The sequence below is a fragment of the Bombus vosnesenskii genome, unplaced genomic scaffold (assembly GCF_011952255.1).
Source record: "Bombus vosnesenskii isolate JDL3184/JDL3185 unplaced genomic scaffold, Bvos_JDL3184-5_v1.1 scf7180000016262, whole genome shotgun sequence".
NCBI classification, from domain to species: domain Eukaryota; kingdom Metazoa; phylum Arthropoda; class Insecta; order Hymenoptera; family Apidae; genus Bombus; species Bombus vosnesenskii.
The window spans coordinates 1,882,939-1,908,577 of NW_022884331.1; the positions used below are offsets into that span (position 1 = coordinate 1,882,939).

Sequence of the window (25,639 nt, forward strand, 5' to 3'; positions counted from 1 at the left end):
TCACTGACATTTCTGATGACCGATAATGAGCATTAGGACGATAAGGAGATCAGAGCCTCGTCGGCGATGATCCGCGTTGGAATTCGCGCCGATCGTTTGCCTCTTCTTACCGATCCTTACAGTCGGCATTGAAGTTGCAACCGATGGATATTCTACGTATCCATTGATCATGTTATCCACAAATAGAAGCTTGTTTTCGATTTTCTCAATTTCTGCTGAACCATAGACGGTTTCATCCTCTTCATCGTAAACAGATGGCCGAGCCGCTGTTTGAGCTTTCGTAGGTCCTGAAATTTCTGTAATAAATGAGAGAAAGGTCATTCCACATTTACTACTTTTTATAAAATAATGTTGAGAGAGAGAAATAGTGTTACCTTCTTCCAAATTCTATCAAGCGTAAGAACCTACAATTTTTAGAATGAACAGTTCTGGTATATTTTCTTTTTCAGATAATTTAGGCAGCGAAAATTTGTTTAGATAGAATAAATAGAATAGATGGAATAAAGTTTATCTTTCCTCGAATGATAAATTTATGTTTTCTGCTAATACTAGTTAATAACGAGGTTTTGATAGATTTATTATCTATTTATTATTATTTGATAGATTAATATTCGATGCACGTAAGTAGCGTGCGGAAAATTTCTTTTACTTTAACGTGATTGATAACTGAAGAAATTAGATATTGAATTTGTTTGTAATATTTCGATCAAATATTCTGTATACAAATAATAAAAGTTCACTGATTTGTTGTTAAAGACATTCGCTTCATCGGCGAGAACAACAAGAAATCAGTAATTTTCATGAGAAAATTAGAAACAAGACCGATATAAAGTGTAATCGTGAATAAATAGAATAATTTTGTAGTTTATTAATTACAGAGAGAACCGAAATTTTATATAGGGCTGGCAAGAAGAAAATGCCTTAGTTCTAGCTGAGTGAAATTCTTAAAGTAACTTTGACTAATTATAAATTTTCTACTCTAATTAAAATTACTTTACTCATATTGAATAACAAGTTTACACATTGAGAATGGTGGCAGTGAGTCGTCGGCGATGTTCTCATGAGAAAGGAAAACTTACACGCTGCAGTATGCTGTGTGCTACGAAAAGTAGTATAATCCCTGTATTACGGAACAACATTGATTCTTAAAACGTGAGAGGCTCTCACGACGATTTATGAAGGACACGGCCGTGCGAGATCCTTGAACCGAAGTGCACCGAAGATTCCCAGGGTCGTACGTAAGAAAATGAGGATTGACCGAAAGAAGCCGAACGCTGTTAGAGGGAAAATCCTCTGGAGGATTCCGTGGCAAAGTGAAGATGCTTGTAAACGCGATCGTGTTCGATACACGTTCGAGCGAAATGCCTTCTATCACACTGCGATCAGTCTTTTATCCAAGATGCAGCCGGGCAAGAACAATTTCCACTCGGATTTTCCGGAAAGATTCGTTAACCTGTCGTCTAGACTGCTCGTATTAGCCGTGGAATAATGCCAGACCGGAGATGAATGTTCAGTGTTGAGCGTTACAACTATCAATCGAATAAGCCCTATTCTAATTGATACTTGACGATTCTTTCAGCTGGACCCGTGTAGTACGAGGCTTTTCGAATGTAACTGATTATTCATCTTATCTCGTTATTTATCGTCAGATCGACGACCATAGTTGTTGTCATTGTGTCGTTAGTTTTCGGTTTCGGTATTTGTTCTTGCGTTTATTTACCTTTCTTGGAAATACACAGCTTCTGTTTTATAAATTTTATTTTCTCTTGCATATGTGTGTAGTATATGCACAGCTACATTTCATGATTTATCGAAGGTAAAATTACTACTGTCGAGGGGAATACAGAAGTCATGCCATAAGCAATCGAACCGTGGCTAGTGCTATAATTTCAAAAGGGGACATTTCGTACATTAGCGCACATTAACGCACATTAGCGCATTTTTTGTTATGTTAAAAATTTGAAAACGATTGTTGAAAGAGAAAAAGGTAAGTAAAAGCAAGCATAAAGAAGAGCAGAGAACGACATCTAAAAAATGGCGATAAAAGAATAATATGATATAATTAAAATATAAATTTTAATACGTGTATACGAAACTATAGCTATTTACAAAATTGATTGGAGATAGATATGTAATTCTAAATCATACTTACCATACAATCGAATACTGCTCTCAACGTCACCAAGAGAATTTTTTGCCACACACTTGTAAGTACCCACGTTGTCTTTTTGTAAATTGCGAATTGTTAACACCATCCGGACCTCGAACCTTGATTTTTCAATTGTCTGCACGTCATGTTGTTGGCTTGATATTATCATCGCTATAGAAATAATTTTTATATTGTATTTAATTATAATTTTATTCCGAAGAAAGTATTTTAGTCATAGTAATCACAGATCGTAATCATATCGTAGAAATGTTAACAGGGACATGCTAACGGATCGCATGCGATGCAATCTGTAGGTCGCATATTTTCATTCATTACAACTTATGCATATACAATGTGATAAATAAACCTCTTAATCTAACCTATAACCTATTTAACAATAAGATAAGAATGAAATAATTCTCATGATTCTTATGGGGAAAATATCAATATCGGCGAATATCAATGGCAAACGATACGAATTCTCAACAGTAAGTTCTGTGTACGTTTTAATTCGCGACAAAAACCTATACCGAACTTGATGAAATTGTTGTTTTACTTTGTTATTTGTCAATGACATGACACTTGAGCTGAAAAATTTTTTCTCTTGAAAATTATTGCGAACGTCCGAAGAGAGTTTTAAAAATTTGTAATTTAAGAACAATAATGATAACTACTGGATTAATACACATTTGAAAAGTAGAAAGTTATTACTAGCGTTAATAAATTTGAAAATAATTTTCACTACAGAAGGAACCGTGATCGTAAGTGGCACATATTCTATGCATGAGTATAAGATGCGTATTTCTGTATGTAGTATCGATATATAGATATACAGTATATGACATCACCTGCGAATATTGCAAACGAACGGAAAGAACACGGAACAACGTATGAAAGTATGCAAAAATTCACTTCTTTAAACGCGCCCTGAGACTCCATATTACGGTTGAAATGTTCTTGTACATGAACACGCACGCGCGCACATACGCATTTATGTATATTTATATAGATGTATATATGCATAAGCAAGATAAAGAAAAAGGGCCACTGGATTTTTCGTACAAGCTGAAAATTACATACGAATGCATTGGAACGAACTGCTCCGCAAGAATTGTGCTGAAGCGAAAGCATGTCGTCCATACAGTGTTATGAACTGCTCGGAGAATATATTTGCGAACGAACGAGTGTAATTCATTCATGCATTTGTCTATACCTTTTTGCTAACTTCTACACGGAAATGTTAAACCTTATAAGGAAAGAGAGATGCGTTTCTCTGTTCTTACGCGGGCACGCCTTAGAAGAAACACATAAAACGTGGTCAATTCGTTTTAATCGTGCGAGTTAATTTCTTCAATTAACAAAGCTATCCTTTTTTCTCGAGAAGTAATTTTGAAGTGCGAATATCTTTTTGATTCTATCTCTTGTTTCTGACATACAGCATCTTTTAGCTTCTTAGAAGTTGTCTACCTATTTGAAATAAATCAGGTATGTAAACCGATCGATATAGAACACTGCGTTCTGCGGGGTGTTCGGCTAGTGTTTCACATAATTTAGTAAATGTTAGATACAATGTATATACGCACATATGTACGTAGCGTTCACATTCGTCGATGAGTAATGAATGTAGTTGCACATTACGAGACTTCGTTAAATATTTAATCTGGTTTTACTTTACCATAATTACTTTGTGGCGACCGATGAATGATTTTATCCAATTTAAGTACATATAAAGTATAATATAATTTATCGTGTAGATATTACCGTTGCGCTATGAAATATTTTAATATTGTTCTAAATGATACTAACTCGATTTGATGAAACTACTAAAATAATCAAATAATATGGCGAGTAAATCAATTTTATTTAAAAAATGTTTTATATGTATTGTTCTGAATGATACTAACTCGATTTGATAAAACTATTAAAATAATCAAATAATATGGCGAGTAAGTCGATTTTATTTAAAAAATGGTATATCTATAGAAAGAGAATGTCTATCGTCATTGTTGGAAAGAAAACTCGTGCGACAGTGTCACGACTGGCACACTTCAAATCCGACGGACTGACGATAGAGATAAAGATGTGGCGGCACTCGGCGACAATGTATATCGCTGAAGTGCCTAATGAACCATCAACATCCCAACGGTCCTTCCACCGAAGGTTCTAGAAGAAAGAGCACGTGGCAACGATCGCGGACTCCTAGCAAATGCATGGACGGTGGGGATGTTGAGGGATGACAAAAGAAAGTAATCGGATCCGATCGAAAGTAAAATCATGAGAGTCAGTCTTAGAAAGTCACGCCTAGAGTTCGGAAGTAGATTGTAAAGTGTATTGATGTTAGAAAAAAATAAAGTTTTCTTTTTTTATTTTTCACCTCAAATTCCTTTTTTATTTTGTTATTTTACGTGACAACAGCATAGGGGCAAGCAAGATATTGCCCTTTATCGTTTACCACCATGCGTTGCTATATTGTTTTATTTGTACATACGTATATGTGACAATGTAACGCTTTTGGCCTTTTATAGCAATATGCGTGCTTATATTTATGACCATGTCGAGTCTATTAAAAATAGCCAATTAGGTCTGCATCCCTGTTCTTCTTTTCAGCAATAAAATGAATGTAACATACTCAAATGTTGCACGAATAACCTACATATTGTATATTAGTAGAAGAATTATCGTATTAGAAATTATTTACACTGAATTTTTCAAGGAATGATTCCTTTTTCTTGTTTGAAATAAAAAGGAACAAAATAAGGTTATTATACGTTTGTAGTTAAAAATGTAGGAAGTAAACAGAAAGGGTGTCTTAGAAAAGCGATGCAAAACGATAGAGAGCGGAAAAAAGAAACAACGAGCTGCGCGCACGCTATATAAATGAAATTATACTACGTGAGAAGATTTTTGCAAAGTCGCATCAAACTACAATACTATATAGCCAGCAGAAAGATATTACCGTTATCCTTGACCCAATAATTAATTGACTTGGGCGAAGCCTCGACAAAACATTCCAAGACTACATCTGTATCCAGAGGAGCACCTACCAGTTGATTAGGCACATGAATTACCGGCGAGACTGTGAAACAGAATTCCAAATAGGATTTGTAGAGGTAGAATGCTAGTATGTTTTTCTTTGCTCGTTTTGTTAGAGATTGGTAAATTATTATCGGCCAGGATAGTCACTATTACTCACAATGGACGTTGATAGAAATACGTTTGCTGACCGCCGGTGGCACACCGTTGATAGCGATGCACAGATAAACTCCCATTTCGTTCCTCGAAATCTTCATCAGTCTTAGCTCTTCGCCGTGGTACTCGTTCACTGAAGTTACTAAACCAGATAAATACCGATAAAGATCTTGTTAATGCGATATTACGAAATTTTCTACTGTATATGTACAACTAAATAAGTTATATGTACATATACATGTACAAAAACAAAATAAATATTTTCTTCATTTTTCGTAAAAGACGTGTTCTTACTTTTAACAAAGTTAGTTAATTCTACAAATGTGTTTGAACAAAAAATAGGTTACAATACATATTTGCAGAAAATGTAAAATGCAACAGAGAATTTAAAAACATTAAATTACGCAAAATGTATTTCACAATACATAACAATAAAGGATATACGATACCTTGTGAATCATTTCTTTCATTATTATTATTTGGTGTTTTATTAATATGTATTTAATATCTATCTTATTCAATATATGGGAATTTACGTTTAATTCTATGCAACTAAAAGAAATTTTATATAACTAAGCATGTATAAGTATATTGTTTAATAATTTATAATTTATAGTGGCAGGAACGATTGAATCGTTATGTTAAGTTTTTGAGCGAACTTTAGCTTGAATTTTTATATTCTTTTTAACACAAGTGAAGCAATAAAGAAACTTATGAATTGAGCTAATTTTAACGTAAACAAGAAATTTCAAAAAACATACAAAATTTCTTTAAATATATTCCTAACAATGCATTCAAACCTAATATCGTTCTTACGGTTTCGGTTTGTTAATTAGTTTTGAACACAGTCATTTGTAGTTTTAGAATAAATTGCTATGATAATTAGAAATTTATCAATGTGTTTCTTATAGTCTGATATTAAAATTTGAGATATGATTGAATATACGATAGTTGAAATAATTTCAAGATAATATAAAACAAACACTATATTCGGGAATTTTTTAATCATGCCAAAATATATTTAGATTGGCAGGAAAAACTAGCCAACATACCTAATGTAAGCGTTTTTATACAATTTGTTACACCTGTTCCTTCTCTGTGCTAGTGATAATATTGCATTAAAACACGCTATCTTTAATGTGTTTTGCCACAAACTTGTGAAAATATCGATTTTCTTAAAATTTCGAGATATATTTAAGGTATCGGTTCACAGAACTCGTAATTCCCCATTTAATTATATAAGAACAGAAAATAGTAGGATCGTTTGCATACAGCAAACGTGCATCGTACGTTCCTCCAGTTTCATTAACAGTCACAGGATTCTACCTGGAGATGAATAGAAATCTCTGTTAGTAATACTATTAAAATCTACAGTCGTTAAGCAGAAATTTTCATTATTAAAATTGACGAAGGTACTCGAGGCTGTCGTTTCTCTTCTCTGCCTAAGTTGTTGTCCGTAAGGATCAATTAAGGAAACAATGTTGCGCCATATTGTTTAAGATGCAGTCCCTATTTAGCTACGGTAATACAATTTCTGCGCTAAAATAAACGTCTTTTTATAGCGAAAATTCGAGTTAACCATTTTATAATATGTTTTCTGTAACTCATAACGTCAACTTCATAACATCAAAATTTATCTACAAATCTTAAATAATATTATATCATTACTACTCTACGGTATGTTAAGACGACTAATATCGATATTTTTTCTCTTTTTTTTTTAACAGAAACGTTGGAAACGAAATAAGTTACATATAATTTTCTTAGAGAAAATTTCAACTAAAAAGGTAAGTTCCGCAAAATCGTCGTACTGCTTGCTAGCCATTTCATGCGAAATCGCTAATTAATGAGTTTGTAAATTATAAATCATCGCTTAAACTTTCGGTGAGCTGTATTATGTGGTGTAACATCGGTAATTACACAAGTATAATATTCAAAATTTGTCAGGAAACCACGATTTCTTGAACAAATTGAAAATTGAAAGTGAATGATTAGTCAAAGATAGAAATACAAAATAAATAACTTAAGAAACCTCGAAATCTTCTAGATAACGATATTATAATATGATTAAAAGCAAAGAAAATAGTGAATAATTATTACTATTATTGGAACGACGATATTATATATTCTTATAAATTAATCGCGTATGACATTTATAATTCAGATTTCATAATATGTATTATATTTTAATGTTCAACTATCTGAAATTTTATGTTGCTCAGATATTTCTCGTAGCCAGAGATGGAGAGTTGAGGTGGAAATAATTGTCATCTTCTACGACAGAATTATATCTAAAATATGGTAGAGATCATAAAACATTCTACAGATTTTGTGAAAGATAGTGAAAAAATTGAAGTTCGTTTTTGTGAAAGATGTATCCTACTGACATTGATTAGTGATTTCTGATATTACGATAACATGACACTTCATGTTCGAATCAAGATGAAAACAAGAAAAATATCAAATAATTCACGTTTAAATTTCCTACAAATGCATAAACACTGCAGTCTAAATAATTAGTTTGTTCGAAATCAGCATCCCGTTATCTTACCGTTTATTCATAGGCGCGTACACGAAATTGAAATAACATCTTACAATGGATGAAGTTGCAGACCTCGTAGTTGGGTTGGCAACATTTCTCCCTCGATACCCAATAATTATCGGTATTGTAGGCTAACAATAAGTTATCCCGTTTGCGCGCAGTTAGGGGCCACTGCACTTAGCACGTGTCGCGTCGAGAGGGTTGCACTCGCATACATTGCCACAGCATCTTCGATATAATTCGCCTGCTATTAGTAACACCATGCTGAAGTGAATGCTAAATGCGTCGTTTAGGTCGAATCATCGATGTAGAACATAAAGAGACAATGAGGAATATAACTCCGACTGATGCTACGCATTTCACGATCAACCATTCCGCAATTTTATGAACGCTATCTACTGATCGTTTCACGGGCATGTTGTGACGCCACGCCACAACACGCCACGCCAACGCCCCAAGAACGTAATACAGTTGTATGCATGGCCGGTGATATTATTAAAAAGTGGATTATTCCGAGAGAATCCTTTCCTTTTTTTTTTTACATTTTTTTGTTTAGTTTCGACGCAAACGTGCAGTAGATGCATATACAGCAATAACATCTGGAATACCATGGTGTCTGAATGTTAATGCGAGTCACGATCTTGATTGCTTTACAATTAGTAATTAGAACAGTTAAACCAGTCAGAACCTGTATTATGCATACGAATATAATATAGAATAAAGGAAACAAAGGCAAAAATATCTGGTTTGTCCGGAAAGTTCATCCTGATTTTTAAAGAAAATTCAAACATAGCACATTTAAATTTCGATCTACATCTGAATTATATAAGTGCCATTTTGTTCCACAACCTTTCTCCATCTTTTACACAACGTAAGTATCCCATTGCTCCAAACCTCTCGGGTATCTCGACAAAAATCTTTTCAATATGATTCTTAATATCGACCAAAAGGTTAAAGTTTTAGCCATGAAGGGAATTTTGTAATGAACTAAATGAGTGAAAATCTGAGGGTGCAATGTTTGGTGAATACGGGTGGGGTACACATCCCAAGCAAGATCTAACAGCTTTTGTCAAGTAGTCAAAGACACATGAGGCCGCGCATTGTCCTAATGAACAGCTTTTTGATTCGCTAATTCTGGACGTTTTTGTTCAATTGCTATCTTTAATTCGTCTAATTGCGGGCAATGCTTCTCCGAATTTATCATTTGGCTGTTTGGTGGAAGCTCGTAATACAAATGTAATACGTAATATGTAAAATGTAATTGTAAATAATCTATTTTTCATTCCCCGTCATTACTTGCTTAAAAAATGATGTCTCTTAAAATAGATAAAATCAATCAAATGATAAAAGAATCATCAGATTCTTTTCCGTTAAATCGTGGGAAATTATATATCAAAACATTTTACATAGTCAAACTTCACAAAATGCTCATGGATGATGGATTTCGATACTTTTAACATTTCTTCTAATTCACGCGTCGTGGGTTATTCTCGATCAGTGTTATGTTCTGATTTTCATCAATGGTGGAGGGCCTACCCGGACGTACCCGATATTCCAAGTCGAAATCACCAGCTTTAAACTTAACGAACCACTCCCGCACAGCTCTTTCAGCTATAACACTGTTATCATAAACAGCGCATATTTTGTTTGCTGCTTGTGTGGCATTTTTGCCTCTCCAGTAAAAGAAAAGCATCAAATGCCTATAATGCACTTTGTTTCCTTTCATATTTAAGAGTCTATAAAACTAACAAAAGTTAATATATCTTAACCAAACTTTTTTTTAAAAATGCCTGAAATATCACCTTTTAGAATATATGCACATGTCATTTGTTTTCAATCTTCTGATATACTCAGACTTGCTCTAATGCTACCTACCGAAAATTGGAACGAACTTTTCGAACAGCCCAATATTTTAGAAAATAGATATTCAGTTGCAGTTGTGTTTCAGTCTGTACTATTATGGAAATAATACAAGTCATAAAACGACACTATATAATGAAATAATACTAGCGGTACAACGTTTGTAATAAATCGAGGATGCGGATATCTCGAAATTGTCTACGAACGTGCTTATGTATATAAAGATAAACCAATTTCGTGAGTAAATCGTTAACGTGACCTGTACAATCGAGACTTTTATCGATTCCGTAAGACGTTGCACAAAATGTTACTTAACAATTTCTAGATAGTTACACGTCCCTTATAGGCAGTTTCGGGTGAGTCCGTCGCGAAGTAACGGTTCTCGATGAACTAAGGAAACTAAAATACGAAGTGAATTAGGTTAGAGGAAAATATAATTGTATACTCCACGTTATATCGACGAAACGGTTGAAACGTCAGCTATATTAAATCTCACCATGAGACTTCTGGTTCAAGGCGTTCCCTGCAAATGGTTTTCGAATTATAATGTTCTTTCCGTCTTCTCTGCGCCACGATATGCTAGGTGGAGGCACGCCTCTTGCACGACACATTAGCTTCACCTGTACATGTTATGGAACCAAAATTATAAAGAAACTTCGTTATTACCGGCCGCGGAATAAGGCCGTATCACGTATAAATGTTTGAAAAAATTAAAGTCGCAGGCTCGTGCGTGAAAACTATTCGAGCGAACTGTTGAACTGAATTTGTTGAAATGTTGTTCATGTTGAAATGGTGTATATAGAGAAATTTCGAAAATTTATAATTAAAGGGAAAACAAAGTGTAGTTTCGACCAATCGCGAGGAGACGCAATTACGAAGAAACACGTCACCGGGAGTCGTAAATTCCTGTTACGATTATAATAATCGACGCCATGAATAGATCCATCCCCTGATTTCCGTTGAGACAATAGGGGTGGTTGAGGTGGTATAACGCTGCGATTAACAGGGTTACAAAATTTATGTTTCCAACACTTAAGAGTTACACTGAGGCGTATGTACAAGTTAAATAAGTGATTGATTTAAGGATAGTAACCCGGTAATGACATATTGACTATTCTAACGATGAAGAATAAGTGAAGTTCGTTCTTATGTGATTACGGAGGAAAGCTCGGAGTGGGTGTGTCTTTTGAACTAAGGACGTGGATTCGTTGTTCACACTTTTCGTTAGGACAGTCAAAGGTAACGATCCGCGATAACGTGCAATAAACCTAAGGACTGTTTTAAATATCCGTTATAAACCGAAAATACTTACAGGATTAAAGGTTCCTGCAAGCTAATAAGATTCGGTTTATGGTCGGGCCTTAGGTAACACAAAGGCGATAATCTAATTCTAAAATGACAAATTTTCGGACGACGGAGAACGTCTCGGCTGACTTCAAAATTTTCGTGACGTCAGCTATTATGAAATGAAAATTTATGAAACTTTTGTATGAAATTACATGGCGCAATTGTTAATTATCGTTGAAAATCGTTTCTTTGGAAACTCAATAACCAGAGAAATTTATAGTTTCATATGGAACATTGTTCATTACCGAGTGATAAATTTCATCGCTACGTTTCACAATCTAATAATTGTTTTACTTTATTAGGTAAAAGGCGTTTTGAAGTATTTTAAATTCTTTATCGATAAAATTTCAGGCTTATCATTCAAGATGGACCGTGTTGAAGAAAACTATAAGTAGCTTGAATTTATAATGCACAGTGCTTTGGTGTTGCGAGACTTTACAGCAAAAATATGTCATGCGATAAAATTAAATTTTCCCACCATTTTAGAGACCAATAAATTTCCTACTGTACGTAGCGAACAATACTAACAAAGATATGTATCGCAAACGATCAGTTTCAATAATCATGAAATCAATCAATATGATGCCAAGTAGGAGACGGATTCTGTTTAACGACGTTAAAAATATTACACATATTTGAATGGTAAAATATATAACACAGACGACAAAATATTAATATATATTATTCATATGATTGAAAATAAATACAAGAGCATCACGTAAGACGCTACAGAAATCTCATTTACGATATTACACGTAAACTAAATGTTGTTAAATATAAAAGAATGCTCCGACTTTTAAAATTGAATGATTTTCTCGATATTATAATTGTGTGATGCTTAAATAACATGACATAAATTATATTACGTAAATTGTTTACCAATAATTACCAAAGAACCACCGATAAAGCTCTGAGCTTCGATATATTAAATTGGAACATTGCATTTCTAATATCACGATTGGAATTTAATTTGACATATCTTTACGACGTTTATGAATTTACGACCTATTTGATGAGAATTAAATAAATTAAATTAACTTAAAATTGATCGATATCCACGAGGTGTTTCTCAACCTCTTACACCAAATCTATGACCGCTATTTTTTATTTATTATTCCTTATTCGTTATTTGCCGTTACTCATTTTCACGGGAATTTCACGTGCGAATGTCTCTTTCGAATTTGAAGAATCAGCTTACACTATGTTTAAGGGAGAAAGGGAGAAAGAAGGTGGCTTTGAACAAAATTTCGTCGTTGAACGGAACGAGATAAAGTTCTCTCTATCAGTTTAAGAATATCAAACTCCGCTGACCAAATTGCAACCAATTTATCATTAGACAATAGTAAATGTTCAATTTAGTCGATGTTTCGAAGGTGGGCCATGTACATGATTCACAATCGGTGAAATTCGATTGATTCGAAGTTTCGTAGCATATCTGAAAATAGAATCAGCTTAGAATTTCGTTCATTTCCGGGATGAGCTTTCCCCGTTACGAGTTGACAATCGACGCACTGAAATCAGTCGATACCCTGTTTCGATTAAAATAATAGGGGTGGTTAATTGATTATAACATTGAGTTAACAACGTGTTAACGAACAATACACCTCTTATTCCAACAACTGTTTCTTGTAGAATATAAGTTTTAGAGATAACAGTTAAGACGTCGACTGATAGCCAATAAGTTAAGATCTGACTGAACGGAGTACACAATATAAGTAAAGATAGTGACTGATCAAAAAACGCAACGCAAGTGAAGTACGGTGACGATGATACCGCGTAGGAAAACTAGTGATGGGTGTCTCTAAGGATACAGGATAAGCGGATTCGTTGATGACAATTTTCGTTAGCAAAGTGAGGGCAACGGCCATTGGTGCTAATTGGCTAAGAAAAAAGTTGATGAATAAAGAAGGGTGCTAGCCGTCGCCGAAAGAAGGTCGCTCGCGGGAGACATCGTACGTCAGAAAAACCAGATTTCCTGTACTTTCCCGGAATTAACAATAACCCTAAGGACTGCCTCAACTTAAAACATACTTGGGTGGTCTTAAGGACCTTAACTGTAAAACATTCTAAAATTTATGTTAGGTCCTTAGGATTATTGAGGATATGCAATAAAGATATTTAGACATCTGGCGGCCATCTTGCCCGAGGAGCAATTTTATGTAGAAGGCCACGGGACGTAACAATTACTATCACGATTAAGTGCGAGTTAAATGTATGCCTATCGTATTTCTCGACTAAATTTAATGAGAAAGACTAATTAGCCATCAATTTACCTGCCCTCCTTCGCGTACCATGACGTCGCTAGATGTTTCTTCGGGAATAAAGTCCGGTGGCACGACAACCGATAACATACCTGTCTGAAAAGATATAATATTACCTTGTATCAGTTAATTTTATTCATTTATTACGCTGCTGATATTCATTTTACTAACAGAAATCTTTAAAGCTCGAAGAAACAATCTTTTTTGTAAAAAAAAGGCACCAATTATTAATATTGGTTTATGAAAGTCTTATCCAAAATATTTCATTTCATTCAATATCAAATATTGAGCGCATTAGTAATGCACAAACAAGCTTCGTGTTTCAGTGATAATAATACGTTACTGTTTCGGGGAAAAATCGGTAAAGCTGAAAATATAATGATGAATGTTTGTTATAAATACCGTGTCTAGCCGATACAATTGTCAAATATTTTACGTCATGTGTCGATTAATTAATACACGAGCAAATGGAAAGTGGTGAGTTTTATGCGCATTAAAAGAAATGAAAAGTCGCGAGTGAACATATCTTTCTAACAAGACATTTTCCAATCGGAACAGGAATTCCGTTGGAGTTACACGATATTGGTAATTCCTCTCTTATCTCAATCAAGTTCGTCAAAGTAACAGATCTCCGTCGAAAGTGAATCGAAACAGACATAAACCAAGTGTTTCTTAACTTACTAGTGGAAATCCAACGTTCCTAATCTCTGACTCGAATCATAGTCTCTCGACTAGTTATTTCAAGCTGAATTAACTAGCTCGAAGATGGGCCCAGTATTTCGATCAGGCTCTCTTGAGCAAAACCATAACTGCACCGCTCTACCTCCTCCGTGGCAAGAGGACGATATATCCCTCCTTACAATCGACACTAAAAACACTAAAAAGCGTAAACTAGAAACAATTAAAACAAACGCAAACACTAGCCAAAACAGTCAACAGGCCGTGTAATCACCTACAATAGATACGCAATACTAGAATCCACAAACACAATACAGACTCCATGGACGTTACGTAGCTGAAACACTAAGTAACCAACATACACAAAAAATCCCCCCCCCCACCTATATTCATTTGTGATTGCATCGACATTCAAACAATGGTAGAGTCCATTAAGAAAGATATAAACAAAGAAGATTACAAATTAAAAATAAATAATAACCAAGTTAAAATTTTAACTCAGACTAACTCAGACTCCTATAGAAAACTAACAAAGCTACTAAAAACCTTAAATGCAAACTACCACACTTATCAACCTAAACAAGAATACTGCCCTCCCAAACACTCCATCGCCAAAGAAGACTTTGATAACTTCCTGGATGCTCTGGGCAATTGATTCATAGCTGGAGGAGACCATACAGCCAAACATATCCAATGGGGCAGCAGACTTACCATAGTAAGAGGCAAAAATCTCTTGAATAGCATAAACACCAACAGTGTCAACTACCTCACCACATATGAACCCACATATTGGCCCACTGGCACCAACAAAATAACTGATTTACTTGACTTCTTTATAACTAAAAATATCTCGCCAAGATATGTCCAAATCAACTCCTCGGAAGAACTCTCTACAGAACATTCCCCCGTTATAGCAACAATTATCTCAACAATTATCGAAAATCCACCTAATGGCTTTATTCATAGCCAACTCACCAACTGGCAACTCTTTAGAGAAGTCTTTAATCATTCAACATCAGCCTTAATTTCCCTAAAAACAAATGAAGATATCGAAACAGCCACAGAATACTTAAACAACAGCATGATAAACGCTCTCCGCTCCTCCACACCTACTAAGACTTCTATCAACAAACATGAATACCCCCATTACATATTTAACAAAAATCGCAGAAAAACGTAGGCTTAGAAGAATATGGCAGATCCATAGAACACCCGAGGACAAACGCAAACTAAATAACGCGACTAGGAATCTAACCAAAATCATTGAAAATTATAAAAACGACTGTTTCCAAAAATATCTCGCCAATTTGTCTCCCACAGCTGACTATGTAAGGCTTCCAGGAAACTCACGCGTCCCCGGCAAATAATCCCTCCTATCCGCAGTCCGCAAGGTGGCTAGGCGCGTAGCCCTATAGAAAAAGCCAGTTTGCTGATCACCTATCTAACGTATTTAAACCTCACTCCTCCAAAACTGCCGCGGAAATAACCGAATACCTGCACTCTCCCTTCCAAATGTCTCCTCCTATTGAACCCTTCACTTCTGTAGAAGTTACAGAATTAATCCGTGGCCTGAATACCAGAAAAGCATCGGGGCATGACCAAATATGTAATAAAGCAATCAAGGAACTTTCCATAAAAGGGATTGCACTCATCACATCTACTTTTAACGCAATTCTTCGCCTTGAATACTATCTTGAGTCCGGGAAAATATCACTGATTACTTTCATCCCTAAACCCAGTAAACCAATACACGAAACTAGCTCCTATCACCCAATTAGTCTTCTACCTTCTTTGTCAAAACTATTCGAGAAGATGTAACGAATCGACTCCTTCCACCCTTAGAGGATTTGAAAACACTCCCAGATCATCAATTCAGTTTTCGGAAGCAACATTCTGCAATCGAGCAAATCCATCGCATAACACATAATGCCAGCCAAAACTTAGAAAAGAAAAAATATTGCTCAGCGGTATTCCTAGACATTCAACAGGCATTCGACAAAGTATGGCATGAAGGGCTTCAAATCAAACTTAAAAAAATCCTACCACACACCTACTACTCCATCTTAAAGTCCTACCTAACCAATCGACAATTGATAGTTAAATACTTAGACGCCACTTCCACAATATTCCCAATAGAATCTGGCATACCCCAAGGTAGTGTCCTCGGACCCCTGCTATTCTCCATCTACACTGCCGATTTACCAATATCAAAAGAGATAACAATAGCAACATTTGCAGACGACACAGCGCTATTAGCTGCCCACGCAGACCCGATAATTGCTTCATCAACTCTCCAGCGATGTCTCGACTCTATGAAAAAGTGGTTTCATATATGGGGCTTCACAATTAATGAAAAAAATCCACACACGTAACCTTCACGCTCCGAAAACAAACCTGCCTCCAAGTCACCATCAATAATACAACAATTCCTAACAAGGACACAGTCAGATATCTGGGCACGACCCTGGACAGGAGATTAACTTGGAAAAATCACATCACAGACAAAACGAAGTAACTCAAGGGCAAACTCAAGAAATTCTATTAGCTCACTGGCCGACGTTCCAACCTAAGCACACAGAACAAAATTAGCCTCTACATAATAAAACCTGTCTGGACCTACGGAATCCAACTATGGAGAACAGCAAGTAACTCCAATATTGAAATACTTCAACACTTCCAATCGAAAACGCTAAGATCCCTAATTGATGCACCTTGGTATGTAACCAATGAAACAATACACCGCGAGCTAAAGATACCCACAGTCAAAGAGGAAATAACAAAATACAGCGACAGATATAGCAAAAGAGTCAATAAACATCGAAACCCCCTAATCACTGGACTACTTGATACGTCGGACCAGATCCGCAGGCTGAAGAGGCACTACCCGCTAGACCTAAACGCTAGATTTAATTAGATATTTATATTAAGTAATATTTACTTATTTATAACACTTACTTATAAATTATACTTATCTATAATAATTATTAACTTATTATAAATAATTAGCTACGCTACGCCAGGAAAAATTACTGAAAATTCTCAATGCGAGAATTGATTGCAATTATTAATAAATAAAAAAAAAGAAAGTTCGAAGGGATTTCCACTGATTGACTAAAGCCCTTTTTTCTACTTACCACTATTGGCACGTAAGCCGCCAAGTAACACGACTAAATCGTGCGCAACGTCGAACAAAGCACAGCTCCATTATTTTTAATGGAACCACATATTTTTTAATACATTAATCAATCTGTTATGGCATTTCTTATAACAAATTAGTAATCTACTTATGTCGAAAAGCTATTATAGTATTGAAAACAAAATTTTAATAAAGAAAATAATTAAATTTTTTGTTTCTGTCAAATATTAACAACTAAGCATATGTGTAGGATATGTAGTATCGTAAATATAATATTGATGATTTATTTACAATAAATGGACTGTACAGATGTTGATTAAACGGAAGACAGATGGTTGTTTAATATGAACTAATCGCAATAATGGACTATAATTTAGGCAACTCAATAGTTAATTTGCAACTCTCGCCATCACGAATCCAACGCTCTCTCTCTCTCTCACGCTGACCACACTCTCACGACAACGCTAGTGTCACGTACAATTAAGGCTTAGCTTTTAAAGACAAGAAGGTTGAGCCGTAGCACAACTTTATATTTCTTTTCTATCGAACTTTATTAGATAACATAACTTTATAAACACAGTTTACGCGACTAATCTGAGGGATGTTGACTGATGAGAGTTTGTAATTTCAGTCCCGAGGTGTTCTGGTATTATTACGGTAAAAGCTCGGTGTGGGTGTGCCCTTTGAACTAACAACGTGGATTCGTTATTCACACTTTCCGTTAGGAAAAGTGAGGGTAACGACCCGCGATGTCAATTGGTTATAGCACACGTTAATAAATGAAAATAGGAGGAGGAAGCCTTCTACCAACGTGACTCGTAGGTGACACTGTTCATGGGGAAAAGCAGCTTTTCCGTTAGGTAAATATTCACTTTTCCACCGTAATTTGTACGAACGTATAATAAATCTAAGAACTGTTCCAAGGACCATCCATAAACCAATAACACTTACAGGGTTAATAAACTGAAAGTTTAAGTTTATGGTGGGTCTTTGAGGTTATTGAGGGTACGCGGTGAGGACCTGCACACATCTGGCCTCAGATGTGCATTGATGTCACACTAGCAACACCATCTCGACAACGCAACTCGCACTCTCTGACTTCTCGATTCACACTCTCTGCCTTCTCCACTGACACTGATTGTTTCAGCATCCCTTTGTCTTCCACGTGTTCCGCAATCACTCGTGGCCAGGGTCACATAGGCCTTTTCTACGAAACTATTCAATTGAAGGACCGACGACACATTGATGAGTCCGACGGCGCTTCGGCTCTCGCGACACTGTTTATGGTTTACCCGATATCTCTTAGGCCTTTTGTCCACGATACCACAGTTATGATAGACAATTTTTCATAATTATAATATTAAATGTCTTACATACATATATGTGTATATATATGTTGGATGAGTACAAGGATTAAGGTTGTGGGCGTCAAATGAATCTTCACCGGAATTAGCCATTGATGCGGTACAACACAGGTGTAGTTTATTGCAATAATGGGATTTTTACAGTTCTGACAATTAATCACGGCGATCAGGCACTCGCGACACTAGTGACAATGGCCTCAGGTTCAATCACGAATCCGTGGTCAACGGGATGATAGATAAACGTTCTCACAAAATCTAAGTCTGACTCTTTGTTAGCAAAACGTGAAATAATCACTGATCGTAAAGAAGTTACTCTTTTGTCGACGAGATCACGAGAGAGAATGACTTTCCGTCCCGATGATGCCACAAAGGAAAACTGTGATGGGATGTGTCTAAGAACACGAGATCATCGGATTCGTCGAGGATAGCCTTTGTTCAGGAAGTAAGGGAAATTGACGTTGCTGCTAATTGGTCAATCTTCGTATCGGTGGTTAGAAAAAGATATTAGCGGCCCTCGAGGGAAAGTTGCTAGTGGGAAACGTCGTTCGTTGAAAAAATAGATCTCCCCTATCTTCCTGTGGTTGGCACAACGACTGTTTGTCTGTTTGAAGGACTTTAGGCAACTAGATCTTAGTGTTTATAACGGCCCTCGGGCAAGCTGATCACGTACTGTGGAGACGCCTCACTTTCTGTCCGAGCAGTCGAGCTATTCAGACGTGGAAACTAGTGCCTCCGTAAGTGCCACAAGACTGAAAGAAGGGACGTGCAACAGAACCAATCGATGATGGAAAACATTCAAAAGATACCAACAATAAGAATACTAAACAAAAGAGAAACATACGCTATAAACAGAGCCCAAATAAACCAACAAGTGAAGTACAGAACTGCTCAAATACAAACGAAATAGAGATGGAAATCATACAAAAAGACGACGAAAAGAACATCAACAAGGATCTACCACAACATAACGAAAGCTGGAAGACTGTAGCTCCCAGCAAAAAAAGAAAAATAAATACAAACACAAATGTTAGGAGGACTACAGAAACAGAAAGACAACAATGGCTACAAGAAATTCCCACACAAAACTCCTTCAGCTCACTGACAGAAGAGATGGACACAGACCCTACAGAAAAACCAAGAACACACGCCCCCAAGCCACCACCAATCTACATAGACGCTAAAATAATAGACCCCCTCATTGATCTGCCAAACAGCACGGCAGGAAAAGAAAACTACACCATTAAACAGCTCAAACTGGATCAAGTAAAAGTACAAACTAATACCCCAGAAACCTATAGGAAAGTGACAAAAGCGCTAAAGGAAAAAAACGCTGGGTATCATATTTACCATCCAAAATCTGACAAAAGCTACAAAGCAGTAATCAGAGGTTTACACCCTAAAACAAATACAAACAAAATATGCGAGGAATTGGCCAAGATCGGACACCAGGTAAGAACGATCAACAATATAACCAGATTTGATACTAAACAACCATTACCGCTATTTTTAATAGAGCTTGAACCTAAAAGTAACAACAAAGAAATATTTGAAACTAAAAAAATCAAACACAATAATCACAGTCGAGCCACCCAGACATAAAAAAGACAATGCATGCGGTGTCAACAATATGGACACACAAAAAACTACTGCAACAGAAACCCGGCGTGTGTCAAATGCGCAGGAAAGCACCTAACAGTGAACTACCCACACACGGGAAAAATAAATGACGCAAAATGTCACAATTGCGGTGGAAATCACCCAGCCAGCTACAAAGGCTGCGTAGTCAGAAAACAACTACAAAGCAAACTTTTCCCGCCGATTCGAAACAGGACACACAACAATTTCCACACGCAACAGGACAACACAGAATCCATGTCAACACCAAATACACAGCATGTAATGAACAATAACCACATTAACACCAACACCGTTAGAAGCCGAAGCTACGCACAAGTAGTCAACCGGTCGTCACCCTTAGGCAATCAAGAACAGAACAACCACAGCAACGACACTACAGAAATCAAAGAGTTAATAAAACATTCCATAAAAAACACCGAAATACTTACAAACATGATAAGCGAACAAAACGAACTCCTCAGGCAGCAAACACAGCAAATAACAGGCATGCTACAATTACTTACTAACATGATGAGCAAAAAATAAAAATAGACATGCTTAAAATAACAGCCTGGAACTCTAACGGCCTACAACAAAGGGCCCCAGAAACTAAAACATTCCTGTATAGCAATAATATCGATTACTCACCAATTCGGATTCAGAAACAAACACTCCACAAGAGAACAAATGCACAGACTCGTCAATGAAATCTTACAGGCGCTGGAAACAAAACAATATTGCACGGCACTCGTTATGGACATCGAAAGAGCATTCGATAAAATAAACCACACTAGCCTACTTCAATCAATCAGGAAACAGTTCCCGGAGCAGATATACCAATTAATCAAATCATACTTAAGCAGCAGAGCCTTCATAGTAAAAATCAAAGACACATACTCTGAAGTTAAAGAAATCAAGGCAGGAGTTCCGCAAGGAAGCGTCCTAGGACCAATTTTATACACATTATACACGGCCAACATAACAACAACTAACAATAACAAAATACTGACATTCGCCGATGACACAGCTGTACTAGTCAGGCACACTAACCCTGCAACAGCAGCTACATTACTACAAGAACATATCACAAAAAGAGAAAAGTGGCTTCAAGCAAGACAAATTAAAGCAAACCCCGATAAATGTGTCACAGACGAAATTCGAGCAACTGTATATAACAAACCGAAATTCCGAACGCCTTATCGCGTGTGACCGTCCGGTCAGCACCCGTTCTCAGCCACCTGAGTGGCATTCGATCACTCCAGCCATTCTCCGAATTTTACACTAAGCATAAACAAAATCTTCTCCCACTCCAACGAACGGAAGAATATAAATGCTCCCTTCAAAATCATCCAGTCAGTCTAATAAAAAAATTCTTAACTAATCCAAGTATCGAAAGTGTATCATCGCGAACCGAAAAAATTGTATAAATTGAGTAAAAAATAAAAAGAACTTTATCTCCTTTTCGGAAATTAACAAGTTCCTTATTTTTATCTTAATTTTACACGACATTTTTGGCGATCCGTGCCAGGATCTATTCACTTCAGTGCAAACGAAATTACGATTTCGGCGTACGCGCATCATTGAAGATCGAAGGATCAACGGACCCAGTGCGAATCTTTGCTACTACGAAGCCCTGCAGCAACTTTCAACGTTCCACTACGGTGAAACTAAACGAGAGGACTACGGTCAGCGCAGAGCAAGCCTACGAATAAGATTCGGAATCTAGAACCAGCCAGAGAGGAAACATCCCTGAGACTCCTCAACGGTCATAGCTACTACGGTAAGCTGAAAAATCTGGATTCATTTTCACGATACCGTGTGAGAAAACCCAGTTTCTCAAGCGCTTCGAGTCCAAATAGCAACAGTAGTTCAGACTCAATAAGCTCAATTAGAATCATGCCCACATCACGAAAAGACAAAGTCGAAACTATTGAAACCGTTTCTACAAACGGAGGTACGGACAATTCGATTCGTGCCATACTCGACGTGATACAAAAACAAATTGAAATTCTTGCGCAACGTGTAGAAGAGACACAACGGACGGCCGACAGTGAAAATAAGAAGCGTGCAGCGGAAATAGAACTATTAGGCAAAAATATCTCTAAAATAAAAATAGGACGCGACGCTACTACAGAACTAGGCTCCCTTATTACTATGGACGAATCTGTTGCCGCGAGAGATAGAACTTCCCCACCATGCGTTCCAATTCGAACAGAAGAAGGCAACCATCCCTCTTACGAAGACCGTCCACCGCAATTCGCCTCTCCGAGCTTACGGGCCAAAGACGCGATAGTATGTATTCCGCAATTAAACGGCGAAGACAATATCGGAGTAGAAGAATTCATACGCGAAGTACGCGAATTACGAGCCATGTGTAGCGAACCCACGCTACTATTAAAAATGATCAAAATCGGGAAAATCGCGGGTAAAGCCGCAATGGCCATCTGCAATATACCGATATACGAATACGGACACCTGTACGATGCCCTAAGACGAAACGTAGCCACTCAAGACTCTGTTAGAGAACATCAAGACCAGCTACGCGAAACGAGACAGCGTCACGACGAAAGTGTGCAAAATTATATCATCAGGTTCCGCAGAGCGCTCAATAAGTTACAATACAGTATAACGAACGAATACCGTGACGAAATTACTAGACGAGCTATGAACGACAGGATTTTAAAAGACTCCGTGATCGATTTTATCCGAGGCCTGAAAGGCGAAATAGGACAATTACTACTCGCCAATCCACCATACAATATCCTTGAAGCCGAAAAGAAAGCCACCGACATCGAGCGATTCTTCAGGGAAGATCGAAATCGACGACCAAAACCAATAGAACGATTACGACTTCCTGAGCAGCAACGACTAACAACCAATAATCCAAATCCGATCACTAAAAAACCAACTCCAACACCCAATCCAATGCCAAGAAGCTTCCGACAAACCGAACAAATACCACTTGCCCAAAGGACACAATTAAAATGCTTCAAATGCAACCAAATCGGACATGTCTCCAGTCAATGTAAAAATTTTCGAACACCCAGCCAATTTCCGAGACCACCAGCAGTCCACAATCTCGAGACACACAAGGAAGAAATAGAGGAACCAATAGACAGCGACATAAATTCCTCATTGACAGCGGAGCAGGAATTAATATACTCAAGCGAAGATGCGTATTACGACCAAGAATAACAAAAGAACGGAAATTCTCGATGGGACACTCTAAATTTAAAACCAACGAACACGCTTTGATAAAACTATTTGGCAAAACTCTAGAATTTTTTGTGGTAGAAGACAACTTTCCAATTATAGAAGACGGCATACTCGGTTTGCCAGCCCTATCTAAATTCAAATTTGAACTCTCGAATCAACAATTAAAACTTGACAATAATATACTTTTATTGCAACAGGAAAACGACGTACCTCCAAAACAAGCAGTGTCAAAAACAGTCTACCTGGAAGGAAAACCGACAACGATATGCTTTATCAATGGTGGTGAGTGCCCAGCCAAAATGACTAATTTTATCGAAAATTCAAATACGTATGATCAAGTCTCCACGTTTAAAGATTTAGTTAGACTTTCGCATATAGAGAAAACCCTCCGTGAACCAATCGAAAAGATATTGCTGTTCTACCTCGACGTATTCAATCTAGAGACCGACTTATTACCATGCACTAATCTTGCTAAACACACAATAACGTTAAAAGAAAATAAAATCATTAACACAAAATCTTACCGACCGCCTGAATGCCATAAAGAAGAAATCAAACGACAAATGGACGAAATGCTACAAAAGAACATTATAGAACCATCTGATTCTCCTTACAATTCACCAGTCTGGGTAGTACCAAAAAAGGCAGACGCCTCAGGGAAACAGAAATGGCGAATTGTAATAGACTTCAGAAAAATAAACGAACTAACTGACCAGGACGCATATCCATTACCTGACATAGACGACATACTATCCCAACTAGGCAACGCAAAATTCTTCTCAGCCCTCGATTTATCCTCCGGATTCCACCAAATCCCAATGGACATAGACTCTAAAAAGTACACAGCATTCTCCACACCACAAGGACACTATCATTACAATAGGATGCCATTCGGTTTAAAGAATGCACCTGCAACATTTCAACGCATGATGGATACCGCGCTAAGAGGACTCATAAATAAACATTGCTTCGTATATTTAGACGACATTATAATATTCGGACAGTCGATTGAAGAGCACAATAGCAACCTCGCGATAGTATTGCAACGCCTACGCGAACTCGGACTCAAAATACAGCCGGACAAATGCGAATTTCTCAAACCAGAATTAGAATATCTTGGACATATAGTAACCGCCGAAGGTGTAAAGCCAAATCCCAAAAAATTAGAAGCCGTTAGCAATTTCAAACAGCCACGTAATCCCACAGACATCAAATCGTTCTTAGGACTAGCAGGTTATTACCGTAAGTTCATCAGAAACTTTTCTAAGATCGCGAAACCATTGACCGAACTTACAAAAAAGGAGACACCATTTCATTGGACAGATAAAACCCAGGAAGCATTCCAGACATTAAAAAACAAACTCTGTTCATCACCCGTACTAAAATTCCCAGACTTTGCGAAACCATTCACATTAACGACTGACGCCAGTAACGAAGGTATAGGTGCAATCTTATCACAGGACGGACATCCATGTTGTTATATCTCGCGAACTCTAAACCCACCGGAACGAAACTATTCCACTACAGAAAAAGAACTTTTAGCAATAGTATGGGCCGTGAAACGCCTCCGACAATATCTGTTAGGACGGAAATTCCTCATCCGAACCGATCACCAAGCACTAAAATGGTTACAGAATTGCAAAGACCCCTCATCACGCTTGATGAGATGGCGATTAAAACTAGAAGAATACGAATACGACATAGAATACACGAAAGGAAAAGATAATACTGCAGCCGACGCACTATCTAGAATACATGTTCTGACCAGACGACGCGAAAATTTGAACATAGAACTCGATAAAAAATATCACGATTGGGAAAAATCTACCGACGCGTTACCCAAAATTCTCAAAATGACTCCGAACCGTAAATCTTTCTATCAATTATCCAAAGCAGAGCTAGGAAATTACGACAGAATCGAATGGTTAACTAAATTAAACGAAATTATTCATATAAACGAAAAGATAGGTATAGGCGACGACAGTTTCACAGAGACCGAAAAGAACGCGATCAAACAAATTTTACTATTCCTGAACGACACCGTAAAAGAATTAAATTTTGCATGGGAACCAATTCAAACATATAGCGACGAAGAAATAGACGAATTATTGAAAGAAAATCACGATTTAGTAGGACACCCCGGTATACAAAAGACATACGACCGCATTCGTGAACGGCACAGAGTACCAGATTTGATGAAACGTATACAACAACATATAGAATCATGCGACACCTGCCAAACATCTAAAACTACACGTATCAGACCGCGCGAAGAACCTT

General features: G+C 36.9%; 1 protein-coding gene across 1 annotated transcript in view; it reads right to left on the bottom strand.

Annotated features, from left to right (window-relative positions):
* The window catches only part of LOC117241965 (lachesin-like), a 76,839-nt gene continuing 51,200 nt past the window's right edge, over positions 1-25,639 (bottom strand). The window contains exons 4-9 of the mRNA XM_033508273.1: positions 13,361-13,444; positions 10,237-10,360; positions 5,343-5,480; positions 5,106-5,225; positions 2,153-2,320; positions 1-296 (exon numbers count right to left, since the gene is read on the bottom strand). Coding sequence (XP_033364164.1) covers positions 1-296; positions 2,153-2,320; positions 5,106-5,225; positions 5,343-5,480; positions 10,237-10,360; positions 13,361-13,444 — 930 coding nt within the window. The remainder of the gene's footprint in view (positions 297-2,152; positions 2,321-5,105; positions 5,226-5,342; positions 5,481-10,236; positions 10,361-13,360; positions 13,445-25,639) is intronic.